Source organism: Electrona antarctica (genome assembly GCF_951216825.1).
Source record: "Electrona antarctica genome assembly, chromosome: 15".
Taxonomy (NCBI): Eukaryota; Metazoa; Chordata; class Actinopteri; order Myctophiformes; family Myctophidae; genus Electrona; species Electrona antarctica.
Window position 1 is genome coordinate 37821742 of NC_136796.1, and position 23692 is coordinate 37845433.

Here is a 23692-nt window from a genome sequence, read left to right on the forward strand (position 1 = left end):
AGAACATATCATACATTTAAAGGCAACAGTAATAACACAGAATAACGGCATACCGAAAAACATAAAAAGGTGAAAAAAATACATCAGAAAGTACAAAGAAATCACAACGATAAAGGATTAAAAGCAGCTTTATAGAAATGGGTCTTCAGGAGTGATTTAAAACGAGTCGGCAAGCCTAATCTCCAGTGGCAGGGCGTTCCATAATGAGGGTGCGCGGATTGCAAAGGCCCGATCGCCAATAGTCTTTTTGCGGCCTGTTTTTATGGTGAGAAGGGCTTTTCCCGAGGATCTCAACTCGCGGGCTGGCTCATAGGGGTCAAGTAGGTCTGAAAGGTAGGATGGAGCAAGGCCGGACCTAGCCTTGAAAGTAAAAAGTAGAATTTTGAAATGAATTCGAGGATGGGAGTAATATGGTTGAACCTTCTTGCACCTGTTAGGAGGCGGGCTGCATTTTGGACAAATTGTAGTCTGTGAATTGATTTTTTGGAAAGACAGGTGTAAAGGGAATTGCAATAGTCTAGGCGTGAATATATGAAGGCGTGGATGACTTTGGTTAAGTCGTGGCGTAGAGGAAGGGTTTTATTTTGGCAATATTGCGAAGGTGGTAAAATGAGGACTGGACAACCTTTTTTACATGGCCCTCTAGGGAGAGGTCGGAAACGAGGGTGACACCTAGGTTTCTGGCTGCTGGGTTTAATGTTCTGGCGGAGGGAACCAAGGTTGTTTTCTAAACGGACTCTGTCTGATGGTGGGCCGAATAAAAGGACTTCAGTTTTTGATTGGTTGAGTTGTAGGAAATTATAACCCATGCAGACCTGAATGTCGGCTATTGGTGTCGTCCGGGTTGATGGGCAGATATATCTGGGTGTCGTCGGCGTAGCAGTGGAAGTTGAGGCTATGTTTGCGTATAATGTCACCGAGCGGGAGCATGTACAGGGAAAAAAGTAGGGGGCAAAGGATTGAACTCTGGGGGACACCACAGTGCAAAGGGGCTATGGAGGAAGTGGATTCACCAATGCAGATGGAAAAATGTCTGTCAGTTAAGTAGGAGGTGAACCAGTTTAAGGCTGTGCCTAAACTCAGCCTAAAAGCTCATCGCCCACCAAAACCCAACATACTTTGCTAGTTTGGGATGGCTCAGGGAAGAGAGACAGGGTTAAGCAAATATCATATAAAACTACTTGTCCAAAGTGAATGACACCCACAGCCCCAACACCAGTGGGAGCACGCACCCACGATCGGGTACCCCTCAAATTTAGCACAGACACAGGAAGGTTCTCATTCTGCTCCTCATTCATTTTGTCGACTAATACTAAGACGAAAAATGTTCGTCGACAACGTTTTGTCCACTGAGGAAAACTAACTGGACACTAAATGAAAACTAAGCTATGATGACTAAAACAGACTAAATATATTGACAATTTCGTCAACAAATAAAAACTAGTCTAAAATGTTAGGAAGCGACTATCCAGGACAAGAGATCCAGGATAAGTCATTTTACACTTGGTTGCATGCTGAAAATAGCAGATATCAGAGCTCACAACGGGTCGCGCTGCGACCATCATTTGAATAGACATTTTGGAGTAGCCCAAGAAATCCAATGGGACTCTCTGTCAGCTTTTTTGCTAACATCTAGTACAGTGGTTCTCAACCAGTGGTCCGGGGACCACCAGTGGTCCTTGATGGGGTTCTAGGTAGTCCCCAGTTAACCCATTTTGGGCGGGAACCCCTTTTGGTGTTAAATGATGGAGAGTTGGTAACCAAATGGACCCTTATTAGATCTTTAAACTTCTTTTAATCGTTAAACATCTGCATGACTTAATTCACAAGAAGTCTACACAATTAGAGAATGTAGAAGAATTGTAATTTTGATCAATGTTTGCCTGTTGTCTCATATTGTGGACAAAATCTTATCCAATGACAAGTTCTGGGTCTGACTGATCTCATCCAATGGTGGTCCGTGGCGCAAATGCAGAATAAATGATGGGCGTTGATGTCTAAAGGGTTGAAAACCACTCATCTATAATAGTTCAGCAAGAACGTCTTGTCCAAGAAAAGAAAAACGCTAATCTACAAGTCTGTAATATATATGTATTTTTAGGACAGGCAAAAATGGGTAAATAAATCATGGTTCTATTCAAAGTGCTCTCCCACGTGGGCTCAGAGCATTGCTAAGTGTGCAGACATGGAGCTTCAAAGCCAGGGTAAAGCTTATCTAGCCCCACGTAATGATTAGAAAATAAGCTCAGGAATCCCCAGTGAAAACAAAAAGCTAAAAAAAAAACATGTCCAGAGAGGGAATGGGAAGCAGATAGCAGCAGCGAGGCTTTGAATGAGGCTGAAACACCGGGATACGATACACCCATGATGAATATCTATCCGCCGAGCTCACAGCCACAGCACAACGCTATGTGTTCTCTTTCCCACACAGATCAAAGGAGGAGGAACAGGAGATCCTTTTAACCTTCGGAAAAATTATTCTTAATGAGGAGAGATTGGGGTAAGAGTGTGTGTGTGTGTGCGCGTGTGTGTGCTGGGTTGATAAACCTGTAGGGAAAAGGATTGTCAGTGAAGCTCTGAACGAATCGACAGACGTACGTGCATCCCTTCCCTGCTGAGCGCACCTCACTTCCATCCACATCACAAAGTGAACAACGCTTCCGGCCGTCAAACCAAGCCTCATCTCTGTGTTGACTATATGTTGGCTTTCCGTTTTGACGTCCAATTTACGATGTCTTTATTTAAGAGTCGATCGACGTGGATTTGTACTTGCGCGTCGTGCGCCCCGAAATAGCAGATCTACAAGCTGCCCGATGCGTAGCGATGTAAGGAGTTGTGAGCTTGCAGAACAGCTATTTTAGGTGTGCTACCAGGCATAACATACAGCTCAATCCTGTTGGCAGTCAATAAACTGCCTGTGGTTACTGATGACTTTCGGCTCCGGGCGGGGGCGGTGGTGGGGGCTTCCCCCCCCACACCGCCAGGGATTCTCCTCCTCCTTAAAACGCTGAGTCAGGCCCACCCCTGCTGAGAAGGCTGTATTATTATTATTGCGTTCGCTCTGTGTAACCGCCAGGTGATTTGTTTCTGAGCAGACCTAAGCTTTGAGGCGTTTGCATGCCTGAGGCATTTCTCTGGGTCGGCATGTGAGGCACCCATCCATCTGTCAATGGGCTGGCAAGATGCTGTCTCCGGCAGCTGCCTGCTACCTGGGGCGAGATGGGAAGGCTGCCCTTCACTTACTCACCGGATCTACCAGAGTGTGACTAGACGAAGAACAGAGCCAGCTGGTGCTCGGCTGACTGCCCCCCCCCCCCCCCCCACACACACACACACAGACAGTGTGAATATGTGACTCTTTTTGATACAGAGACAGTCATGCATGGCGGCAAGACTTACTGTTCAGGAGAGGAGAAAAACTGTTTTTTCCCCCCACATACTATAGGAATAGACTATGTGACAAATAGTCTGGTGACCACCGGAGAAACGGGTGACAGCCGGAATGTAGACGGCACCCGGGTGAGCAGTATGGGTTAGCGCCCCAGCCTGTGTCCTCCGTGAGGAGGAAGCCCAACAAACCCTCGGTGAGGCCTTTAGGAGGGCCATGCAAGCAGCACCACCTTCTCACTCAGGTGGGATCCACCACTCCTGAATGAAGTGTCTGGTGCTGGGACTCTGGTGCAACGCACAGGTCCTGGGCCTGGTGAGAGCAGGAGTGGACCTGGTGAGACGTAGGAGGCAGAGCCTAGTCCTTCCATGCGCTAGAAGCGTACCTCCCAGCCCTGGCAGAGTAGTTCTGGAGTAGTTCCAACGGATTGTGTGGCCCTGGTTTTTCCCTAATGGGACTGATTGAGGGTACTGGGATGTAAGTCGGGACTTGATCACCCCGGATGTTCGAGAGACCCGAAACCCTGATGACCTTGGGATACAGTACATCGCTGAGCATCGCTCTGTCTTTAGTTACATTATTTTTCCAATGTGAGATTTAAACATTTTGGAGACTCTCATGTATCTCAACTTTAGCCAAGCATATGGTATCGCCATTTGGCCAACGACCAAACAATCACTAGAGGGTAGCTAAAAGCATCGGCAAAACTCAACAGCTTGCTCTGAATAATAAGTACGGAGGGGAAGGCCGTTGTACTTGTTTCGGTGAAGGATATTCCTTGTACAGTGTGAGTGTTTTCAGCCCTCAGTTATATGTGTAAGAAGTACAAGGGGTTGGGCCATGCATCCAGCAAGCCCAGCCCAGTAGTCACTTTGAGTGGCACCAGCCACACCACACAAAGCCACGGGTGAACATGTACTGTATGTCGGACATTACTATTACTAACCCTACCCCAAAGCCCAAACATAACTCTAACCGCAAGCACGATGCAACGCATATGTCGGACATTACTATTACTAACCCTACCCCAAAGCCCAAACATAACCCTAACCGCAAGCACGATGCAACGCATATGTCGGAACAAAAAACATTATAAAAAAAGAAAAAAAAAGTTGTTCGTGAGCCACACAAAAATAATGGCGTGAGCAAGATTCGGACCTAGGAGGTATGGATTGAAAGTCTATTGCCTAACAAGCCATACTAAGAGCTGGCTGCTGGAATGCTTTTCCAGAGTCTACTAGATTATAACACGCCCAACTCATGTGAAAAGAAAAAGGAAAAACCCTGCCCAGTAGGGGAGGGGTAAGAAAAGCCCTGCCCAGTAAGGGGAGGAGACGCAGTGCGAGGCTTCCCTCCCCATCCCCTCCCAGTATTTTTTACAGGAATTGCTGAGGGCTGATTTAACCCAAGGCTACATTGACCTCCACCATGGCTGAGGTGAGGGAATGGGAGAATGTGAGGCAGTGTAAAACCCTTTAGATAAAAGGTAAGGTAGGTATAGAAATGCAGACCAAAAAGTGTGATCATATTCATAGCACCAGCTCAATCATTTCATTTATACAGTAACTAACAGCTTGACATTTCATCCGAGTCTACGTCACAAAATCATTTCAAATACAGGCTTCGAGGAGAAGGAAAATCAGCTCAAAATGCACAAAAACATGTCTGGGCCAAAACCATGTATGAGTGGATATTTGACCATAGTGATTACGAGTCATTAAGACATGCAAATCCCTTGACTCCTTCAAAACCGCTCTCAAAAGGCACCTACGGACGGCTGCAATTCGAAACTGGCCCCCGTAAAATCGGAATCCCCCCCCCCCCCCCAACCCCTTTTTCCCCTCACTGTATACGTTTTTTTTCCCTTTTTACTTCCTTTATGATGAATCCCTGTTCTGTTCTTTGGCTATATAGAAGTGTCTATTTGTACGTCTCTAAATGTTTTGATGAATTGAACAAGGTGGACCCTCTTGTAAACAAGTGTAATGCTTTATTGGGTCGTCCACTCAAAGTTAACAGTCTTTGTATTGAGTTGTGCTTTCAATCAATCAATCAATCAATCAATCAATCAATCAATCAGTATAGAGAGTATTGAGATTGTGATGGTGACATCGGGTTGTAGTTTCAAAGTTAAAACCTACTTGGCATAATAAGAGAGCTGAGGTGAGATACACTGGAGCCTAACAAAGCACAATTAACAGTTGCATTATTTGCAAACATTAAGTGGGCTTCAAAATCTCCCCCTGATGATGGCCTTTTAGAGCCTTCTATGTGCAAAGCTGGTCTCCGAATGTTCCAAATGAAGCAATAACAAATAGCAAATTTGGAAAGTTCACCAAACCCCTTGATCGCTTCATAATGCGGCATCCCACGCAGCGAGCAGTTTTGATAGTGGCCGTCAGTCAGAGGGAGAGAATTGATCTCTTCTTTGAATCGAATGCGTATTCAATCTGTCGTGAGTGACTGCTTTACTCCTCTCCATTCCATCCCACAGGAGATTTAGAGTCGAGTGGGATGGCCTGGTTTCCTGGCAATTACTGTCAAGTGGATCCCATTGCCCGCTCTATTATTCACTCTCCTACCAGAAACTCACTTCTCATTAGTCAAGCGTCGGCTGGAATTAGGACTATCATTCGCTTAGTGTCACACAGCTCCGCCCTGTCTAACCCACAGCAGGCAGACACAATAAGTCCTCTTCCTGTGGTGGTCATCTGCGAACCGTTTTTTTTTTTGGACAGACTCAATCTCCTGACTTTCAACGTGCAGACCTGAGTCAAAGTGACAAAGTGAGTTTCAGGAGGGACAGGACTTGTCTGAATGCCGAGCTAAATTTAGACCCGGCTCATGCAGGGGGAGAGAGAGAGAGAGAGAGAGAGAGAGAGAGAGGAAGATTTGATTTGCCAAATGGAAATGTGCTTATTGCCAGTCGTATGTCTGTCGATCTGGTGAAATGTGAGGAGACATCGGCAGGCACTGGGAACACACGGGCTACTGCATCCTAGTGATCTTCTGTGGGTCCGATCAATTAACCAAAAACAGTGTGTGTGTGTGTGTGTGTGTGTGTGTGTGTGTGTGTGTGTGTGTGTGCTCTTATCCAGAGCAACTCAAGTGCCTTCCAGAGACAATGGGGATAATGACAATGGGGGATTAGATAATTGACACACCAGCCATTTTGCGCGTGCCTCATGCCTGAGGGGTGGGAAACCTCTTAACACTTATGATGCCTAGGACGTACACACATGTCCTATCAAATAAAGCCGCGGGTGACTGGGACGTGTTTTTAGAATCGTAATATCTCGGATTCTTCTTTTTGGGTCAAAACAAGCTTGATTTGCGGCTCATTTGTCTAAACGACATGATCCTCTGTTTTGGGTGGATTCAATGGCAATCACGGGACATGTTACATAGACGTCTTTAGAAGACCCCCCGTAGGGAGCCCATGTCGTCTGAGGAACGTCTTACGGTCTTTTGTAATTATAAAACGGGATTTTGCATGGCCATTCCTTCTTCAGCGCCCCTAGACATATTGTGCGCATGCGCACTGCCGTTCACTTCCTTCTTCATGGCCCGACTGAACTGTCTCTGTACAGTTCTACGGCGTTCTCCATGGTTTTGATAGAACGACAATGTTCTGTCATCATTTCTGACTTCATTTCTGACTCTCATTTGGAATATAAACGAGAGACTTTAGGTGTGACTATAGCGCAAAGTAGTAATAGAAGATTATACCTTGCGGTATTGGTGGGGAAATTGAAGGCGGGGCTTTTCAGAGTAAAATCTGCCTCATCTGCTGGGCACTCTACCTAAATTCTGAAAAAAATATATAATAATAATAACGGCGCATTGGAAGTGTTAATATAACCGTTTTTTATAAAATTATGCTTTCTAACATTATATGAACACTTAAAACATGTTAAGGCTGTCTAGAACTGTACAAAAACAATTAGTTGACCAAAACATGACCCAGTCGTACTAAACATCAAAACATAGTGATGTACGTTGTGTCACTCCATTGAAGGTATTTTTAGGGGAGGCAAATTAACTGGTGTGAATTGAATTTGAGAAAGCACAGTGTGACAGTAGTCATTCCACACAATCATTCCACTGGGGATGAAGTTGGCATTTGTTCCACAGCGGGGGACGAGAGGTATTTGCTAGAAATGTGGTGTGTGTGTGTGTGTGTGTGTGGGGGGGGGGGGGGGGGGGGGATTGTTGAAAGCATGTGCGATGATGTGCAAATAATCATGGTGATTTGTGGAAACATACATAATATCGAGTTAGGTGAGGCAGATAGCAATTCACTTCAGGTTCTGAAAATGTAGGATGGAATATAAGGGAATTGATAAATAGACGTGTAATGCATCGTGTGTGTGTGTGTGTGTGTGTGTGTGTGCGCATGCATTTTTGTTTTACCTCAATGCCGCGTATGTGCGAAAGAGTTCTCTCAAAGGCCTTAAACCTCTTTCATACTGTACTGTATATGTGCGTGCACACACACACACGTGCGCACATGCATGCACGCGCGCACACACACACACACACACACACACACACACACACACACACACACACACACACACACACACACACACACACACACACACACACACACACACACACACACACACACACACACACACACACACACACACACACACACACACACACACTCACGGCACAGTTTGTGGTGAGAGCATAAACAGTAAGGTAGGGTGGGTGAGAGAGAGAGAGAGAGATAGACTATTCGCTTGTACCACCCAGCCCCCCCTTTCTCTATTTGATGTATTGGCAAGACCTTTTAGCCTGTGTTTCACATACACAGTAGGGTAGGGTGGGTGAGAGAGAGAGAGCTAGAGACTACTCACTTGTACCACCCAGCCCCCTTTCTCTATTTGATGTATTGGCAAGACCTTTTAGCCTGTGTTTCACATACACAAACATAGTTGGAGAAAAGGTTCCAAACATGTCAGCATATACTGCCGTCCCCGTGCAGTACATTGTGATTGATAAACTGACCAAAACACTAAATCATGTAGAACAGGGTTTGTATCAGTGTATACCAGTGTTGATGTTGACATAGGCTAGTTTTAGTCATAGTCTCTCGAATAGTTTTCATTTAGTTTAAATCATATTATAGTCACCTGGAATGTTTCAGTGTTAGTTTAGTTTTAGTCAAATATATATCATAAGATTTTAATCTAAAGTTAATTTAGTCATCTACAATGTATTTTGGCGGGCCTTGATGCCGTCGTAATGGCTGATTTTACACTCGCTGTAAATACATGATCTACCGTACATGCTGTGAGCTTGTAGATCTGCTATTTTCAGCATGCAACCAAGTGTAAAATGACATACAGTACTGGATCTCTTGTCCACTAGTCCCTTCCTAACACTTTAGTCTAGTTTTTATTTGTTGACGAAATAGTCAATATATTTAGTCTTAGTTTTCGTTTAGTTTCCATTTAGTTTCCGTCAGTGAAAAAAGGCAGTCAACAAAAAAAATGTCATTATAGTTTTAGTCGACAAAATCGACACTGCCGTGTACTGTACAGTGTTCTTCAACATGTACTGTACATGTACAGTACAACATATCCCCTCAGAAATAGGCCAATCACAGCTCACGCTGACACGTGCATGAAACAGAAACGGAAGCACCTCGCTCTGGCCATAAACAATCTTCACAGGAAAACAATGCCTGGGTGAAGGCTTATTGTGGTGCATTTTGTACATTGTAGGTCAATGTACGGGTTGTCCCCAGAGGTATATACTGTTTTTGCTGCAACACCAAATCTCTTTGCTGACAATAGCCAATCTACAACAAGCTCACAATGATTGATTGTGAGTTTAAAGGTCCCTGCACACTGGCTGCGTTTATCGGATTTTTTGCTGAGTTCTCCCGTCGGTTTTCCAAAAAACGCGTCCAGTGTGCAACCACCTTAAGTGTTTAGAAAGTGTCAATTATTTGCCGAAAGGAGACACTCGCCACATTAGTCCACATGCCCACAACCTACAAGTCTGTCTGTGCAAAAACACCTACGACATAAACCCCACAGCTCAACTGAATATCATTATTATTCACAATACTATAGCAATTATCCCAGAGCCCCCTCCAGTCAATACATATCCAGGGTTTAGTGTTCTGGAACAATGCGTCAGACATGTGTATCTGTTGTATCTCTTATACATTATCTATTATCATTCCCCTACCCCACATGGGACGACCTTCATGCCATTATCTATTATCATTCCCCTACCCCACATGGGACGACCTTCATGCCATCACATCATCAAGTGAGAGCCTTGAGGTTCCAGTGGCAACACAACACAATCCATGTAATGTCGTTTTGTACAACAAGGGAAAATACAGTGTTGATTTTGTCGACTAAAACTATGACGAAAACATGTTCGTCGTCTACCTTTTTTCACTGACGAAAACTAAATGAAATCTAAGCTATGATGACTAAGACTAAATATATTGACAATTTTGTCAACAAATAAAAACTAGAATAAAGTGTTAGGAAGAGATCCAGTATAAGTCATTTTACACTTGTTGAAAATAGCAGATCTACAAGCTCACCTTGTAGATCGGCTATTTTCAGCAAGTGTAAAATCAGTCATTATGACGGCATCAAGGCCCACCAAAATACATTTTAGTCGACTAAATCAACTGTAGATGTAGTAGACTAAAATCTTATGCTATTTTGTCGAATAAAAACACAAAGACATTCCAGGTGAAAATGTGACTAAAATTAAATGAAAACTATTCAAGAGACTATGACTAAAACTAAAATCAAAATGTTCTGTCAAAATCAACACTGGAAACACATCAATAATATCGGTTATGAGGGATTGAGTAGACAAAAAATGTTAAGCTAAGTGTGGAGAAGAAAAAAACGCTGCCGGGTGTGCAGGAATTAGTATTATACTTGTGGGAGATCCGTGAATCAATAAAAATATGTGCAGTTCTTGCAATCCCTCAAAACTAATGCAGGAATTGACTTGTTTGCCGTCTAAAGACAGCTGGGAAATGGCTGATTGAGTAGTATCTTAGCATACGTTTAAGGGGGGATATTCTGCTCAACTAAAATGCCGTCTGTATTGATCTTTATAATATACAATTTAGCCATTTAGCAGACGCTCTTAATCCAGAGCGATTTACAGTAAGCAAAAAAAAACATGGTAATACATCAAATACATCAAAATAGTCATCATGAATCATACGTAAGCTATGAACCCAACAGTGGAATATCTATATAATGAAACTATCCGTATACACTATAGAGTGCTATGTCTACATAATGCTATTTAAGTTACATAAGTTGAGCCTTTGCATACGCCTGTAAGGTCGTCTAGGTTAGGGCAAGTGCTATGGGCAAAGATGGAGTCTGAAGAGGTGGGTTTTCAGCCTACGCCGGAAGATTGGGAGAGTCTGCAGTTCTGATTGCAACGGGAAGTGCATTAGCCAGAAGGGAGAAGAGTTTGGGAAAGGAACTTCCAGCCTCCCTGTGTCGGCTGATCTGAGCGCGCGTTTGTAGGGTTCGACCAGACTTGCAATCAGAGATGGCTGTGTCGTTCCCTTGCAATCAAAGCAACCAAAGGTTGGCTAGCATCAGGGTTTTGTACTCTGTGCGGGCGGGGACCGGGAGCCAATGGAGGCTGTGGACTGGAGAAGGCGGGAGACGTGATCATTTTGGCTGGTTGAAGACCAGGCGAGCGACTATACAGAGTGGCTTCTTTCACAAAATGCACAACCAATTACCTAACTTACTATTGGTATCTAAAGATTAGATGGGGAGGCCTCATGTGCACACCTTAATGGTTTCACAATCACATGCACACACTTTCTCTAATAACATCTCATTATGATATGGTGAATGAATGCACTCAATGGCCAAAAATCAAGCTCAATGTATGCATAAACCGACGGCAGTCCTCGGGGATCATAATTCAGATTGTCACGTTTATTATAATTCATCTCCACTTTCCACTGCCATATTAGATTAGCCTATGCATTCTTACATGGATGGATGCACAGCAAACTGTGCACGCACGCACGCACGCACGCACGCACGCACACACGCACACACGCGCGCACACGCACACGCACACGCACACGCACACACACACACACACACACACACACACACACACACACACACACACACACACACACACACACACAGCCACGGATCACACCTACTTATACATACACGTAGTGTATATATATATGCACAAACACACGAGAGATCACAACGGGGGTAGACCTCATTTGTAAACACATTATAAAGTTAATTGCAAGCTGCATTTCAATCCGCCTGCCAAGGTCCTCGCTGTGTTGTTCCCTGGTTGCTATCTAGACTTTGCGTGATTTATGATTATGACTCCACATCCCACATGACACGACAGCACGCTTCCATCTCCAATCCTGACGTGTCGCACAGACTTCCACCGTCCGGGGGGGGAACAAAAAGTATCACAAAACACCACGTCTGACTTCCTAGTTCAATTTCTTCCATTACCCGTCCGTGGGCGTCTAAATTACTCAAGTGTAATCCCTGTGGTTTTGCCGGCTTTACAATTTACAACTATACACAATTTTAATAGAAGGCTATTCAAATTGTGTAGTACGCTGCATGGAAAAGGATGCAGAGGGGGGTTAGAGAGAGACAGACAGAACCTACAGAATCAAGCCTGTGTTTACTAAAACGCTGTAATTTCTGGTACACTCTAGCGATTTAGTTTTGATTTTGTACACATTCTTTTTTTCCTTGCAGCTGAACCCATTAAGTGCTAAAAGTGATGTGCAATTGCGTACACCAGTCACAAATCCAATCAGATGTATTTCGATTCAAATGTGCAGCGAAGGGAATTTTCATCAGGCCGTGCTGGAAGCTCTACTCGGCAGGGATCAGTAGCTCTTTCCTATTATGTTAAACAATTGCTGGTTTTACTTGGGTCCAAAGGATCCTTTTACAAGAAACGTTAAACTTCTTGAGGTAATTTGGCTGATGCTGCCATGCCTAGACAGTGACATGCTGTAGCACTGATCTGTGCGCATGTTATCACTACCAGACAGCTCATCTATAAAATGGTAAATGGTGCATTTATATAGCGCCTTTATCCAAGGCGCTTTACATAGATTGTGCATTACATTCACCCATTTACACACACATTCATACTCCGATTGCGGCGGAAGCCATGCAAGGTACCAACCAGCACATCGGGAGCAATTTGGGGTTCAGTGTCTTGCCCAAGGACACTTCGACATGTAGACAGGAGGAGCCGGGATTCGAACCGCCGACCCATGGATCATTGGACGACCTGCTCTACCTCTTGAGCCCCATCTATGACAGTAGCTGAGGGCTAGGGTTACATGTGTGGCACAGTTTGGCATCTCCAATGAAGCCTGCATTTCTCTACCAGTGTAAATTTTGGCAGCAAAATTTTACTAAAATCTTATGATATTTATTCGTTTACGGGTACGGGTGCGTTCGGAAATGAGCACCGGGAATGTGGTCAGTTTGTTGAGTGTGGTGGGCGGTGACGTCACAGTGTGCCTTATTTACGAACGACCACAGCTGTGACGCATTCACACCGCCGACACCGGACAACCCCAGCTTCAGGGTAGGGTCGCTCAGTGCGGGCACTCGGCACACCCGGTGCGCAGCGAACTGGATTTTCGAACGACAACGCACCGAGTGCACTGAATAAACGAACGACAAGAGAGCACACCAGTGCGTTCAGGGCGCATTTCCGAACGCACCCTATAACTAAAATCAAAATTTGCTGTGGAAAAACTCCCTCCAGCCTCCTCTCTTGGTCTACCATGGGCCAGTGGTTAGCAGTGTGTGTGTGAGCTGTCATTTCAAAGGCATGTTATTTCCAAGTATATTATTTACATTTACATTTATTTTGCTAGACATTGACAAAGAAACATGTTTTGGTTACAACTAGAGCCCCTTTTATGCCTATATACTATATATATGGTGTTCTTTGTCAGGCATGCCCAAATATGGAGTCTATGCAGATGTCAGAACAATCATTCTGATGTCAGAACAGGCCAGTATATGGAGATATAGGGGTGATCAGGTCCAGAGCCCGGGCAGAGGCTTTTGTGCTGGTTCTGGACAACCGGATATCCGTATAGGTCTCGACACCGGGCACTGCACTCCCTGTGGGGGTGTGGAACGTGTGTGTCGGTGGGGGTGTGGAACGTGTGTGTCGGTGGGGGTGTGGAACGTGTGTGTCGGTGGGGTGAACGGTTCTCGAGTAGCGTGGATTACAGACGTACACACACAGGCTTGTTTATTTATGGCTAATGCCATTGTATGTATTTGGAGCAATGTTGGTAATTCATGTTCATGTTCATGGTGTGCGTTGTGTGTGTGTGTGTGTGTGTGTGTGTGTGTGTGTGTGTGTGTGTGTGTGTGTGTGTGTGTGTGTGTGTGTGCGTGCGCGCGATTGCTGTTCAGTTGTATAGTGTCAAGTTGGGCTGAGGGGATCTTTGTGAGTCTGATGTGACAGGACTGAAAAGCCATGTGATTTCCCTGTTGGCACAAGCAATCTGTCAGTGACACACGCACGCACGCACGCAATCACACATACTGTAGACGCACTACACACATTCCATCACACACTCTCTCTCTCTCTCCCTCCTTTTGTCAGCTAGCAGCAGGATGATTATCTCTAAGCATGTGGTTGGGTTGCGGTTGGCCACACGGTGGATTTACACAGGCAGCATGCCACAAGACTGGCACCGTGCCTCCTCTCTCTCTCTCTCTCTCCCTCTCTTTCTCTCTCTCCCTCCTTCCCCCAATGGCTACATTACACATTATTTGTTTATTATTTCTATGTTCCAGGAACATGTGGCAGCTCTCTTTGGTTGGTGCAACGGTGTATTGTGGTCCATCTGTCTCTCCTCGTCTATGAATGCAGCACAGAGGCAGTGTCGTGTTGGAACTTTTATATTACCTTGAAATTATTAACTGTTAACACCATTCAGGATGGGAGCCCGTTTTGGTGTTTTAAGCATCATGTTACACTATAGCTATTGAAAAGTAGCACATCTACAAGCTCATGAGCCACATGACAATGTGGCGCATATCTTGAATGAATATGAATATATATTCTTTCAGAGCGAACGTTTTTTGTTGTTTTTTTACATTTAGTTTTTGGCTTTTCTGCCTTTATTGATAGTATCAAGTGAAGATTGACAGGAAAGAGGGAGAGAGAGAAGGGGAGAGACATGCATTAATGGTCGTCATGAACGGGACTCCAACACGCGACGTGCTGTCAGGCCAAAGCCTATATGTGGTATGTGACCACTTGGCCAGCGGGCGAACGTTTTTAACTTAAATCTTTGCTTCTGGGGGGGGGTCCATGGAACAACATATTTTCAGATGGGGGTCGGCGGCCAAATACATATAATTAGTTTGAGAAGAACTGATATAGAAGCAGGTTTTCATAAAACTGTCATGATTCAGAAGATATTTTGTAGAATCTGGTGTCAGGTGTAAATGGTCAACTATAACTAGTGTTCGGCCCCTAGGCCCTATAGCTGTGTGTATTGCAGAGGCGCACCCCCGATCCTATACTGATATGTCTATATATGGAGATCTCTGTATCTGTCGGTCCTTGTCCCGTATATGCCCATATATGGAGATCTCCTATATGGGCGTGACCCCTTTTTGTGCCCATATACAGTATGGTTCTTGATTTATTTGTTTGCACCTGATGCCGTGATGACACATTGACGTGAGACAACACACTCCATATTTGGGCATAGCAGCATTGGAAACTCCATATATGATTATGGCTCAGTCGTAGTGAGGTCAGATTGTGTGAGGTCAGATTTATTTCGTTTTTCACAGACATGAGATGGAAGCCCCCGTGCACGCAAATACAATCTAAAGGCAAACTGTTCCCATAAGAATATTTGTATTTTTAGTTTTGTTCTAAACAGACTGTTACGAAGGCTTTCACGTTATCTACTTTATGTGACAAGTCACCTGTGACGATGCCATTACAACCCAGACATACCTTTGTACCGTGTACAACTCCTACACTCACTCCCAAGGTATCTGGGCCTTACAACCCAGATATACCTTTGTTCCGTGTACAACTCCTACACTCACTCCCAAGGTATCTGGGCCTTGCAACCCAGATGCCTTCACTAGATTCCGTAAGACCATCTTCCTAAAGACATGTTAAGACATCCCGGTTTAAGTTCTAATCGGACACCTTAAATCCTTTAGTAGTATGTACCGTAACTCGGACGTTATGCATTTCCTGCGACTCGGGTCGTCACTGGTCCGTTCAGGTGTCCGTTCGTGTCACCGGAGTGCGTACAGCAGCCGCAGAGCTTTGCGAAGCGTCACGGCGGACCTGGGAGAAAAGAAACTTGAGATCTCCACGGGGAAGTTTGCCAGATTCGCAGATGGAGCTGCAGTCGTCCGGCTGGGTGACACCTCAGTGATGGTGACCGCCGTCAGCAAGACTGCACCGTCTGCCACTCAGTTCATGCCCCTGACGGTGGATTACAGGCAGAAGGCAGCCGCGGCCGGCAGGATTCCCACGAACCACCTGAGACGAGAGAGAGGCACCACCGACAACGAGATCCTCACCAGCAGACTCATCGATAGGTCAATAAGACCTCTCTTCCCTTCGGGCTACTTCTACGACACCCAGGTTCTGTGTAACCTGCTGGCTGTGGACGGCATCAACGATCCAGACGTTTTGGCCATTAACGGAGCCTCTGCAGCTCTGGCCCTCTCCGACATCCCCTGGGATGGACCAATCGGTGCGGTGCGCGTGGCCTTAATAGACGGAGAGTTTTTGGTCAACCCCACCAGGAAGCAGATGACTTCCAGCAGTCTCGACCTCGTGGTAGCCGGATCCCCTGGCGGTCTAGTGGTGATGATCGAGGCGTCGGGGGAAAATGTCCCGCAGCAGGACTTCTGCAATGCCGTGGAGGTGGGAGTCGAGGGTACACAGCAGATAATACATGCCATCCAGCAGCTGGTACGAGAGCATGAAGTCCCCAAGCGCACCCCGGCCAAGCTATTCTCTCCGCCGGCGGACATGGTGGAATATACGCGCCACACGCCAGCCTCAGCAAGGATCTATTCTGTTTTTACTGATTACACCCATGACAAGATATCTAGAGATGATGCCATCAACAAAATTAGACTTGAAACAGAGAAAAGCCTAAAAGAGAGATTCCCTCAGGCAGAGCCTTTCGAGTGCGCGGAATCCTTCAACGCGGTGTGCAAAGAAATCTTCCGAAATCTGGTGCTCGACGAGAACAGGAGGTGTGACGGGAGAGGGCTGACTTCTTTGAGGGACATATCCTGCGAAGTGGACATCTTAAAGCCACTCCACGGCTCGGCCGTATTTCAGAGGGGACAAACGCAGGTGCTGTGCAGTGTAACGTTTGATTCTTTGGAATCCAGCATTAAAACGGACATCGTCACCTCAGCTCTGAGTGGCATCAAAGACAAGAACTTCATGCTCCATTATGAATTCCCTCCATATGCGACCAACGAGATAGGCAGGGTGGGGGGAATTAACAGGAGAGAGCTTGGACACGGGGCCCTGGCGGAGAAGTCGCTGAGGTCGGTAATTCCAAAAGACTTCCCGTTCACTATCAGGGTGACTGCTGAGGTGTTGGAGTCCAATGGGTCTTCGTCGATGGCCTCAGCATGTGGTGGCAGCTTGGCTCTGATGGATGCAGGCGTGCCCATCACCTCTGCTGTGGCAGGTGTAGCCATTGGCCTCATCTCTAAACCCAACCCAGACAAACCCGCGACGATCCAAGAATACAAATTACTCACCGACATTCTGGGAATAGAGGATTACCTTGGAGACATGGACTTCAAATTGTCAGGAACAATCAAAGGCATCAATGCCTTACAGGCTGACGTAAAGATCCCAGGCTTGCCGCTGAAAGTAGTCATGGAGGCAATTCGGCAGGCCACAGTTGCAAAGAGGGAGATCGTAGGAATCATGAATAAGGCTATAGCCAAACCCAGGGCTAACAGGAAGGGAAATGGACCTCTCGTTGAGAATGTCCGGGTTCCGGTCTCCAGAAGAGCACGCTTTGTTGGCCCAGGGGGCTACAACCTCCGCAGACTACAAGCTGAAACAGGTGTTACAATAAGCCAAGTGGATGAGGAAACATTCTCTGTTTTTGCTCCAACGCCAGGAGCCATGCATGAAGCACAGGAATTTATCAAAGAGATCTGCAAAGATGATCAAGATCTGCAGCTAGAGTTTGGTGCCGTCTACACTGCCACCATCACAGAGATAAGGGACATTGGCGTGATGGTGAAACTCTATCCTAATATGAGTGCTGTCTTGCTCCACAACTCCCAGTTGGACAACAGGCGGATTCAACATCCAAGTGCTTTGGGTTTCGAGGTTGGACAACAAATACAGGTCAAGTACTTCGGACGAGACCCAACAGATGGCAGAATGAGGCTTTCACGGAAGGTACTGCTCCAGTCTCCTGGGGCAACTGTCGTCAAGACACTGAACGAGAAACAGAGCGTCACCATGGGAACAGCCAATAAACAAGCAACGAGCAGCCCTTTGTGACATGACAAATGGGTGTTTAACCGAATTCTGGCAGGACTACAAAGAAATACAACAGAGCACATTGCAACAGGGATAGGTGACTCGTTTGGATGACGTCACCGCAAAAAATTCAGTCGCACTGGCATGCAAAGGCTTCTGGGAAATTCAGGCCCAATGCACTCCAGTGGCGGCGGTGGCGCGCAGCGGGCGTGTTGCTCCTCCGCTCTGTTGTTATTGATCGCCACTTTGGAATATTTTTCAAAACTATGACAAAGGATCACACTATTTTAAAGCAGATATTCATGAAAAGGAACGATGACGTCAGCGCGGTGGTTTTTCAAAGATTAGTGAAATCTAGGCAGTCAACGGGGCATTGCGATTAATTAATTCTGCAGTCAAACTGTTAAGTACCAGGTCTTATGACTTAACTCAATATCTGGAGGTGTGGCCAATGCGGTTTAGCCACTCAGAATAGCTACACACCTCCAGGTCTTAAGTTAAGTCATAAGACCTGGTACATAAGACAAGTAAAATAGGGCCCTGGCTATATTTGTATGAATGTAATAATAACCCCAGCTCTGGCATATACTGTAGTTTTGAGAGATACAGTACATGGTATTCATAACCTCAAGTCATACAAGTAACATGAAAACATAAAATGAAAAATTCAAATTCACATATTTGGTGTACTGCACTACTCCCATATCAAGTCATAAACACAGTGAATTAAATATGAGTTTGGGGAGTTATTCATTTGCACTTATATGCAGAGATCACCGCTAGGGAATTTGCTTCATCAACACCTCAGAGTTTCATTCAGTTTGCGAGTGGATTCAAGGCCATGGCCTGGTTTTGGAAGTTAGTGAGGTCCATGGAGGAGTGGGGGAAATGGGGAATATCTTCTTATCTGGACTATTTCAAAACAAAGAAAAGCCACTTGAAGACAACCAAAAACTAGCAAAACAATATTATACCACAATTACAACTACAAACACAGTCAGTATTGTATATAGGTACTAAGCTGTGCGTAAACGTTGACCTGTGTGTGTGCCATGATGCATACAAATACCACAGCAGTCCACACGGATAACACAATGCAGTGAAGCCTCATGCATGCACTGTAATGCACATTCACACCCTGTGCGTGAATGTACAGTTGGGTGCCACCGATATTGTCCCTTATCATTTGACCCATTTAGGCCTCAATTCATGATTTTTCAAAAATAGCAGATCTACAAGCTCGTAGCGCGCCACTCGGTGGCGCGCTATGAGCTTGTAGATCTGCTATTTTTCAATAGCTAAATTATAACATAATGTTTAAAACACCAAAAGGGGTTCCCGCCCAAAATGGGTTAACTGTCCTTTTGCGCAGATCACGCAAACCTCAGCAAAAAGAAAAGGACACTATCGATGGCCTCCAACTGTACTTGTGACCATGAGCATGAGCACTTGAGCATTGCAACAACACAAAATGCAACATTTAAAAACAGAAAACAGTTGCCAGGGCCGGCATTATGGTGACAAGAAGTATGATTTACATATGTATGTATACGTAGCATAATCGAAAAATATTCAACTCTGCATCCCAATGAATTCCATTATGTCACACAAAAATACTGCCACTGCAGGCACGACAACGACAATGCATTTACAATATATTCAGTTAACAGTTTGATGAATACAGACAGCCCAAACAGCCCTAGAAATTCACAAATAAACGATGGCCAACAGTGTCATCATGACATGGGAAACAACAGACTAACACAGTGGTTCCCAAATCTTTTCATGTCAAGGACCCCCAAATTGATACTAATTAGCCCACGGACCCCTATTTGAAAATATATGCCAGGGACCCCCATAAGAGAAGATTTTTACGGCTCTAACACACACACACACACACACACACACACACACACACACACACACACACACACACACACACACACACACACACACACACACACACACACACACACACACACACACACACACACACACACACACACACACACACACACACACACACACACACACACACACACACACACACACACACACACACACACACACACACACACAGGCGGTAACTTGAGGCCAGTTCCAGTGAAATGCACGACATAAACAGAGAAGAAGAATCCGGCCCAACCGGAAGTGATTGTCTTCCATTGCCGTGCCAGTCTCCCTCGCAGCTGTGAACTGCCGATCAGACAATTATTATGCTTAGCGTGACCTTGAGTTAATGTTTTATTAAGCTCCCAACATCATACTTTATCCCATTCTGAGCACAAAAAACCACTAATGGCCGCGTGCGCGCGCAACGCGTGTGCACCAAGGATCGGGCATATGCATAGCTGCGTAAAATGCGATATTCGGGGCTTGATTAGAGCTTAATTTGACTTACAGTTGGGTGCCACCGATATTGTCCCTTATCATTTGACCCATTTAGGCCTGACCTCAAAATTTTAAAAACATCTTCTAAATCCTCCAGTTTTCTGAAATAAATATTTTCACGATTTTTCAAAAATAGCAGACCTACAAGCTCGTAGCGCGCCACTCGGTGGCGCGCTATGATCTTGTAGATCTGCTATTTTTCAATAGCTAAATTATAACATAATGTTTAAAACACCAAAAGGGGTTCCCGCCCAAAATGGGTTAACTGTCCTTTTGCGCAGATCACGCAAAACTCAGCAAAAAGAAAAGGACAATATCGATGGCCTCCAACTGTAGATATTAAAATAAACGATGATCATCCCGGACAGATGACTGTGTAACAGTGCAAAAAGCTAGCGGATGTTGATGTTCTGTTTAACCGGAAATGGCCCGGTTGGCCCAAAATGGCCAAAAATCTGCATAATGGTGAAGGTACCGCCACCATCAGGACTGAGTGTCTAATACTATAGCCTTGCCCCGTGAAAATTAGATATAGTGTGTATATCAGATTTTTCTATTGGCATTAAAATGATGAATTCAAAATATGAATAGTGCAGGTAGAAGGCACAATCCACTGTTAATTAGGGTGGCCATAAGGTCTCATAGCTATGGCCTAGAGTGGAGTGGCATCAATACAATAGGACTGTGTAGGTCAGTACATTGACAATACGTTTTCCACTCTCACAAGTGAGCAAAACGATAAACAACTGCAGAGGTTTCATAGGCGGATGGCCAAGTCCAACCCTCTGCATTTGCACGTTGGACAAAAACCAAGAGGATTGTGAGACATAATAGATTCTTTTGTTCTGCTTTTGTGTATTAGCTCCCATTGTTGGTTCTTCTATTTCCATTTTGGTTCATATTTATATCCTTTGTAAATGCGCTTTCTATTCACACACAATGTCTTTTATGTATTATTTTTACATAATTTATTTCCACTGCTTAAATTTATATTGCTGCATTCATAAAACCTTTTGTTTGCTTTTCTGTTGTTGTTGGCCATGAAGTATAGTACAGTACCTTGCATTGCATGTGCTCTAAAAACACACACATCTACAGTATAATACGTCCAATTTGACGAGCATGGAAGAGATGGGAAGATGGAATGTTTCACTGTGCTCCGACTGCTTTGTGCATTGTCCTAGTAAACTGAAAATAAAATAAAATAAAATAAAAGTAAAGGGCCTAGGGTGTCCTAGGATGTGTCATTGTAACTTTTAATGGGTGCACTTAATGTGGGAACACACAGCAGACACAGAGATGCGCACGCACGCACGTACGCACGCACGCACACACACACCCCTCCATTAGTTGAAGTGCCCCCATAATAATTACGCACCTTATGTCTAATGTGTTATGATGACTGTATGTATCGCGCACGTGCGTGCGTGCGTGTGTGTGTGAGAGAGAGTGTATGCTTTGTATGAGAAAAGACAGCAGAGGCAAAGCGATAATAATAACCCATAATGCATTTTGGGGCCACACAGGATGAGTGCAATCTCAACAGTGGTGGAAAGTAAGTACGGTACATTTACTCAAGTACTGTATGTACCAAATGTACCATTTTTAGGTATTTGTACTTTACGTGAGTGTTTCCCATTTCCAATACTTAATTCACTTCTACTATTCTACGTCTATTACAATTATTTGAAAACTTTACGTTACTAGTTACTTTGTAGATTTTGATTATAATTACAAAACACACAAACCACTTCAGCCCTATTTCGAAAATAGCCGAACTACAAGCTCACAATGCTTGTAGATTGGCTATTTAAAAATATTTGTTTGTACATTTTGAACCTGTGAAATGGGACCTTCTCCACAATACATACTTTTGGTACTTTAGGTTGCAGATACTTTGATTGCAGTACTTTTACTCAAGTATATATTTTTTTAATTCTGGATTTTTACTTGTAACAGAGTATTTCTGCATTTCAGTATTGATATGTTTTTTTTTGTGGCTTTCGCCTTTATTTTATATTTTTTTCATGGAGGGACAGACAGTAGGCTGACAGGAAATGGGGAGAGAGACAGAGACAGAGAGAGAGAGAAAGAGAGAGATGGACGTGGATCTGAGAGGACAGGGAGAGAAAGGGGAGGCGGAGAGAACTGCTGAGGAGAAACAGGTAATGAGAGGCAATCAGAAAGAAGGTATTGAGCAAAAGTTAGGAAGAGGGAGGAGACCAGAGAGAGAGAGAGAGAGAGACTCTTACCACGTCAATGAGGTTCTCTTGGATGCGGTTCAAAGTGGTCCGCAGTCTGCTGCTGATGAGCCCCAGCCCTGATGACTCATACTGTAGAAAACACACACACACACACGTTAAACATAGCGTGTGAGATCATGTCTGGAGTATGCAAAAGAAAAACGAAAAACTCTCACTCGTGTAAACAGATCTCTTATAGGCACTGTCTTAAGGAAGGTCAAGAGAGCAGGAGGAGAGAGTTTGCACACACACACACACACACACACACACACACACACACACACACACACACACACACACACACACACACACACACACACACACACACACACACACACACACACACACACACACACACACACACACACACACACGAGGTGCCCACACTTTTTTGACTTGAGAGCTACTTTCAAAATGACCAGCTCAACAAAATGTACTGACCAAAATAATAATTATCCCTTTGCTGGAAATAGTTACATAAGACATTTTCTTGTATATAACTTTGTAATGCTACTGACATTTGTGTGCAACACAAATGGCCGGATGGTATAACCGTTCGAACGCGGGCTCCCCCAGAGTTAGTGTCAAAGTGTCCTTGAGCAAGACTCTGAAGGCCACATTGCTCCTGATGTGCAGGTTGGTGCCTCGCATGGTTTCCTCCACCATCAGTGTGTGAATGGGTGAATGTAATGCACAATCTCTGTAAAGCGCCTTGGATAAAGGCGCTATATAAATGCACCATTTACCATTTACAGGGCCTTTTTATGTCAACCAATCAAGTCACCTTAATTCATGTGATAGATTATATATATTTTAGGGGCATGTCATGTGGTCTACCTGAACAGCCTTTGTGATCTACTGGTAGATCACGATCTACCTTATCGATTAATACTATGACAAAAAAAAACGTTGTGGAAATGGAAACTAAATGAAAACTAAGCTATGATGACTAAAACTAAGACTAAATATATTGACGATTTCGTCAACAAATTAAAAATGAGACTAAAACGTTAGGAATGAACTAGTGGACAAGAGATCCAGTATAAGTCACTTTACACTTTGTTGCATGCTGAAAATAGCCGATCTACAAGCGCAC

The 23692-nt window shown here is 44.6% G+C and overlaps 2 protein-coding genes across 2 annotated transcripts in view; one reads left to right on the top strand and one right to left on the bottom strand.

The window, feature by feature from the left end:
• vps50 (VPS50 subunit of EARP/GARPII complex) overlaps window positions 1-23692 on the bottom strand; it is a 207297-nt gene that overhangs the window by 50042 nt on the left and 133563 nt on the right. Inside the window, exon 22 of the mRNA XM_079523040.1 lies at window positions 22606-22686. Coding sequence (XP_079379166.1) covers window positions 22606-22686 — 81 coding nt within the window. The remainder of the gene's footprint in view (window positions 1-22605; window positions 22687-23692) is intronic.
• LOC306938642 (polyribonucleotide nucleotidyltransferase 1, mitochondrial-like) lies at window positions 15668-17983 on the top strand (the record flags this gene model as incomplete). Its single annotated transcript, XM_079522904.1, has 1 exon — window positions 15668-17983. One exon carries the CDS (start codon window positions 15668-15670, stop codon window positions 17981-17983), a length of 2316 nt encoding a protein of 771 aa, XP_079379030.1.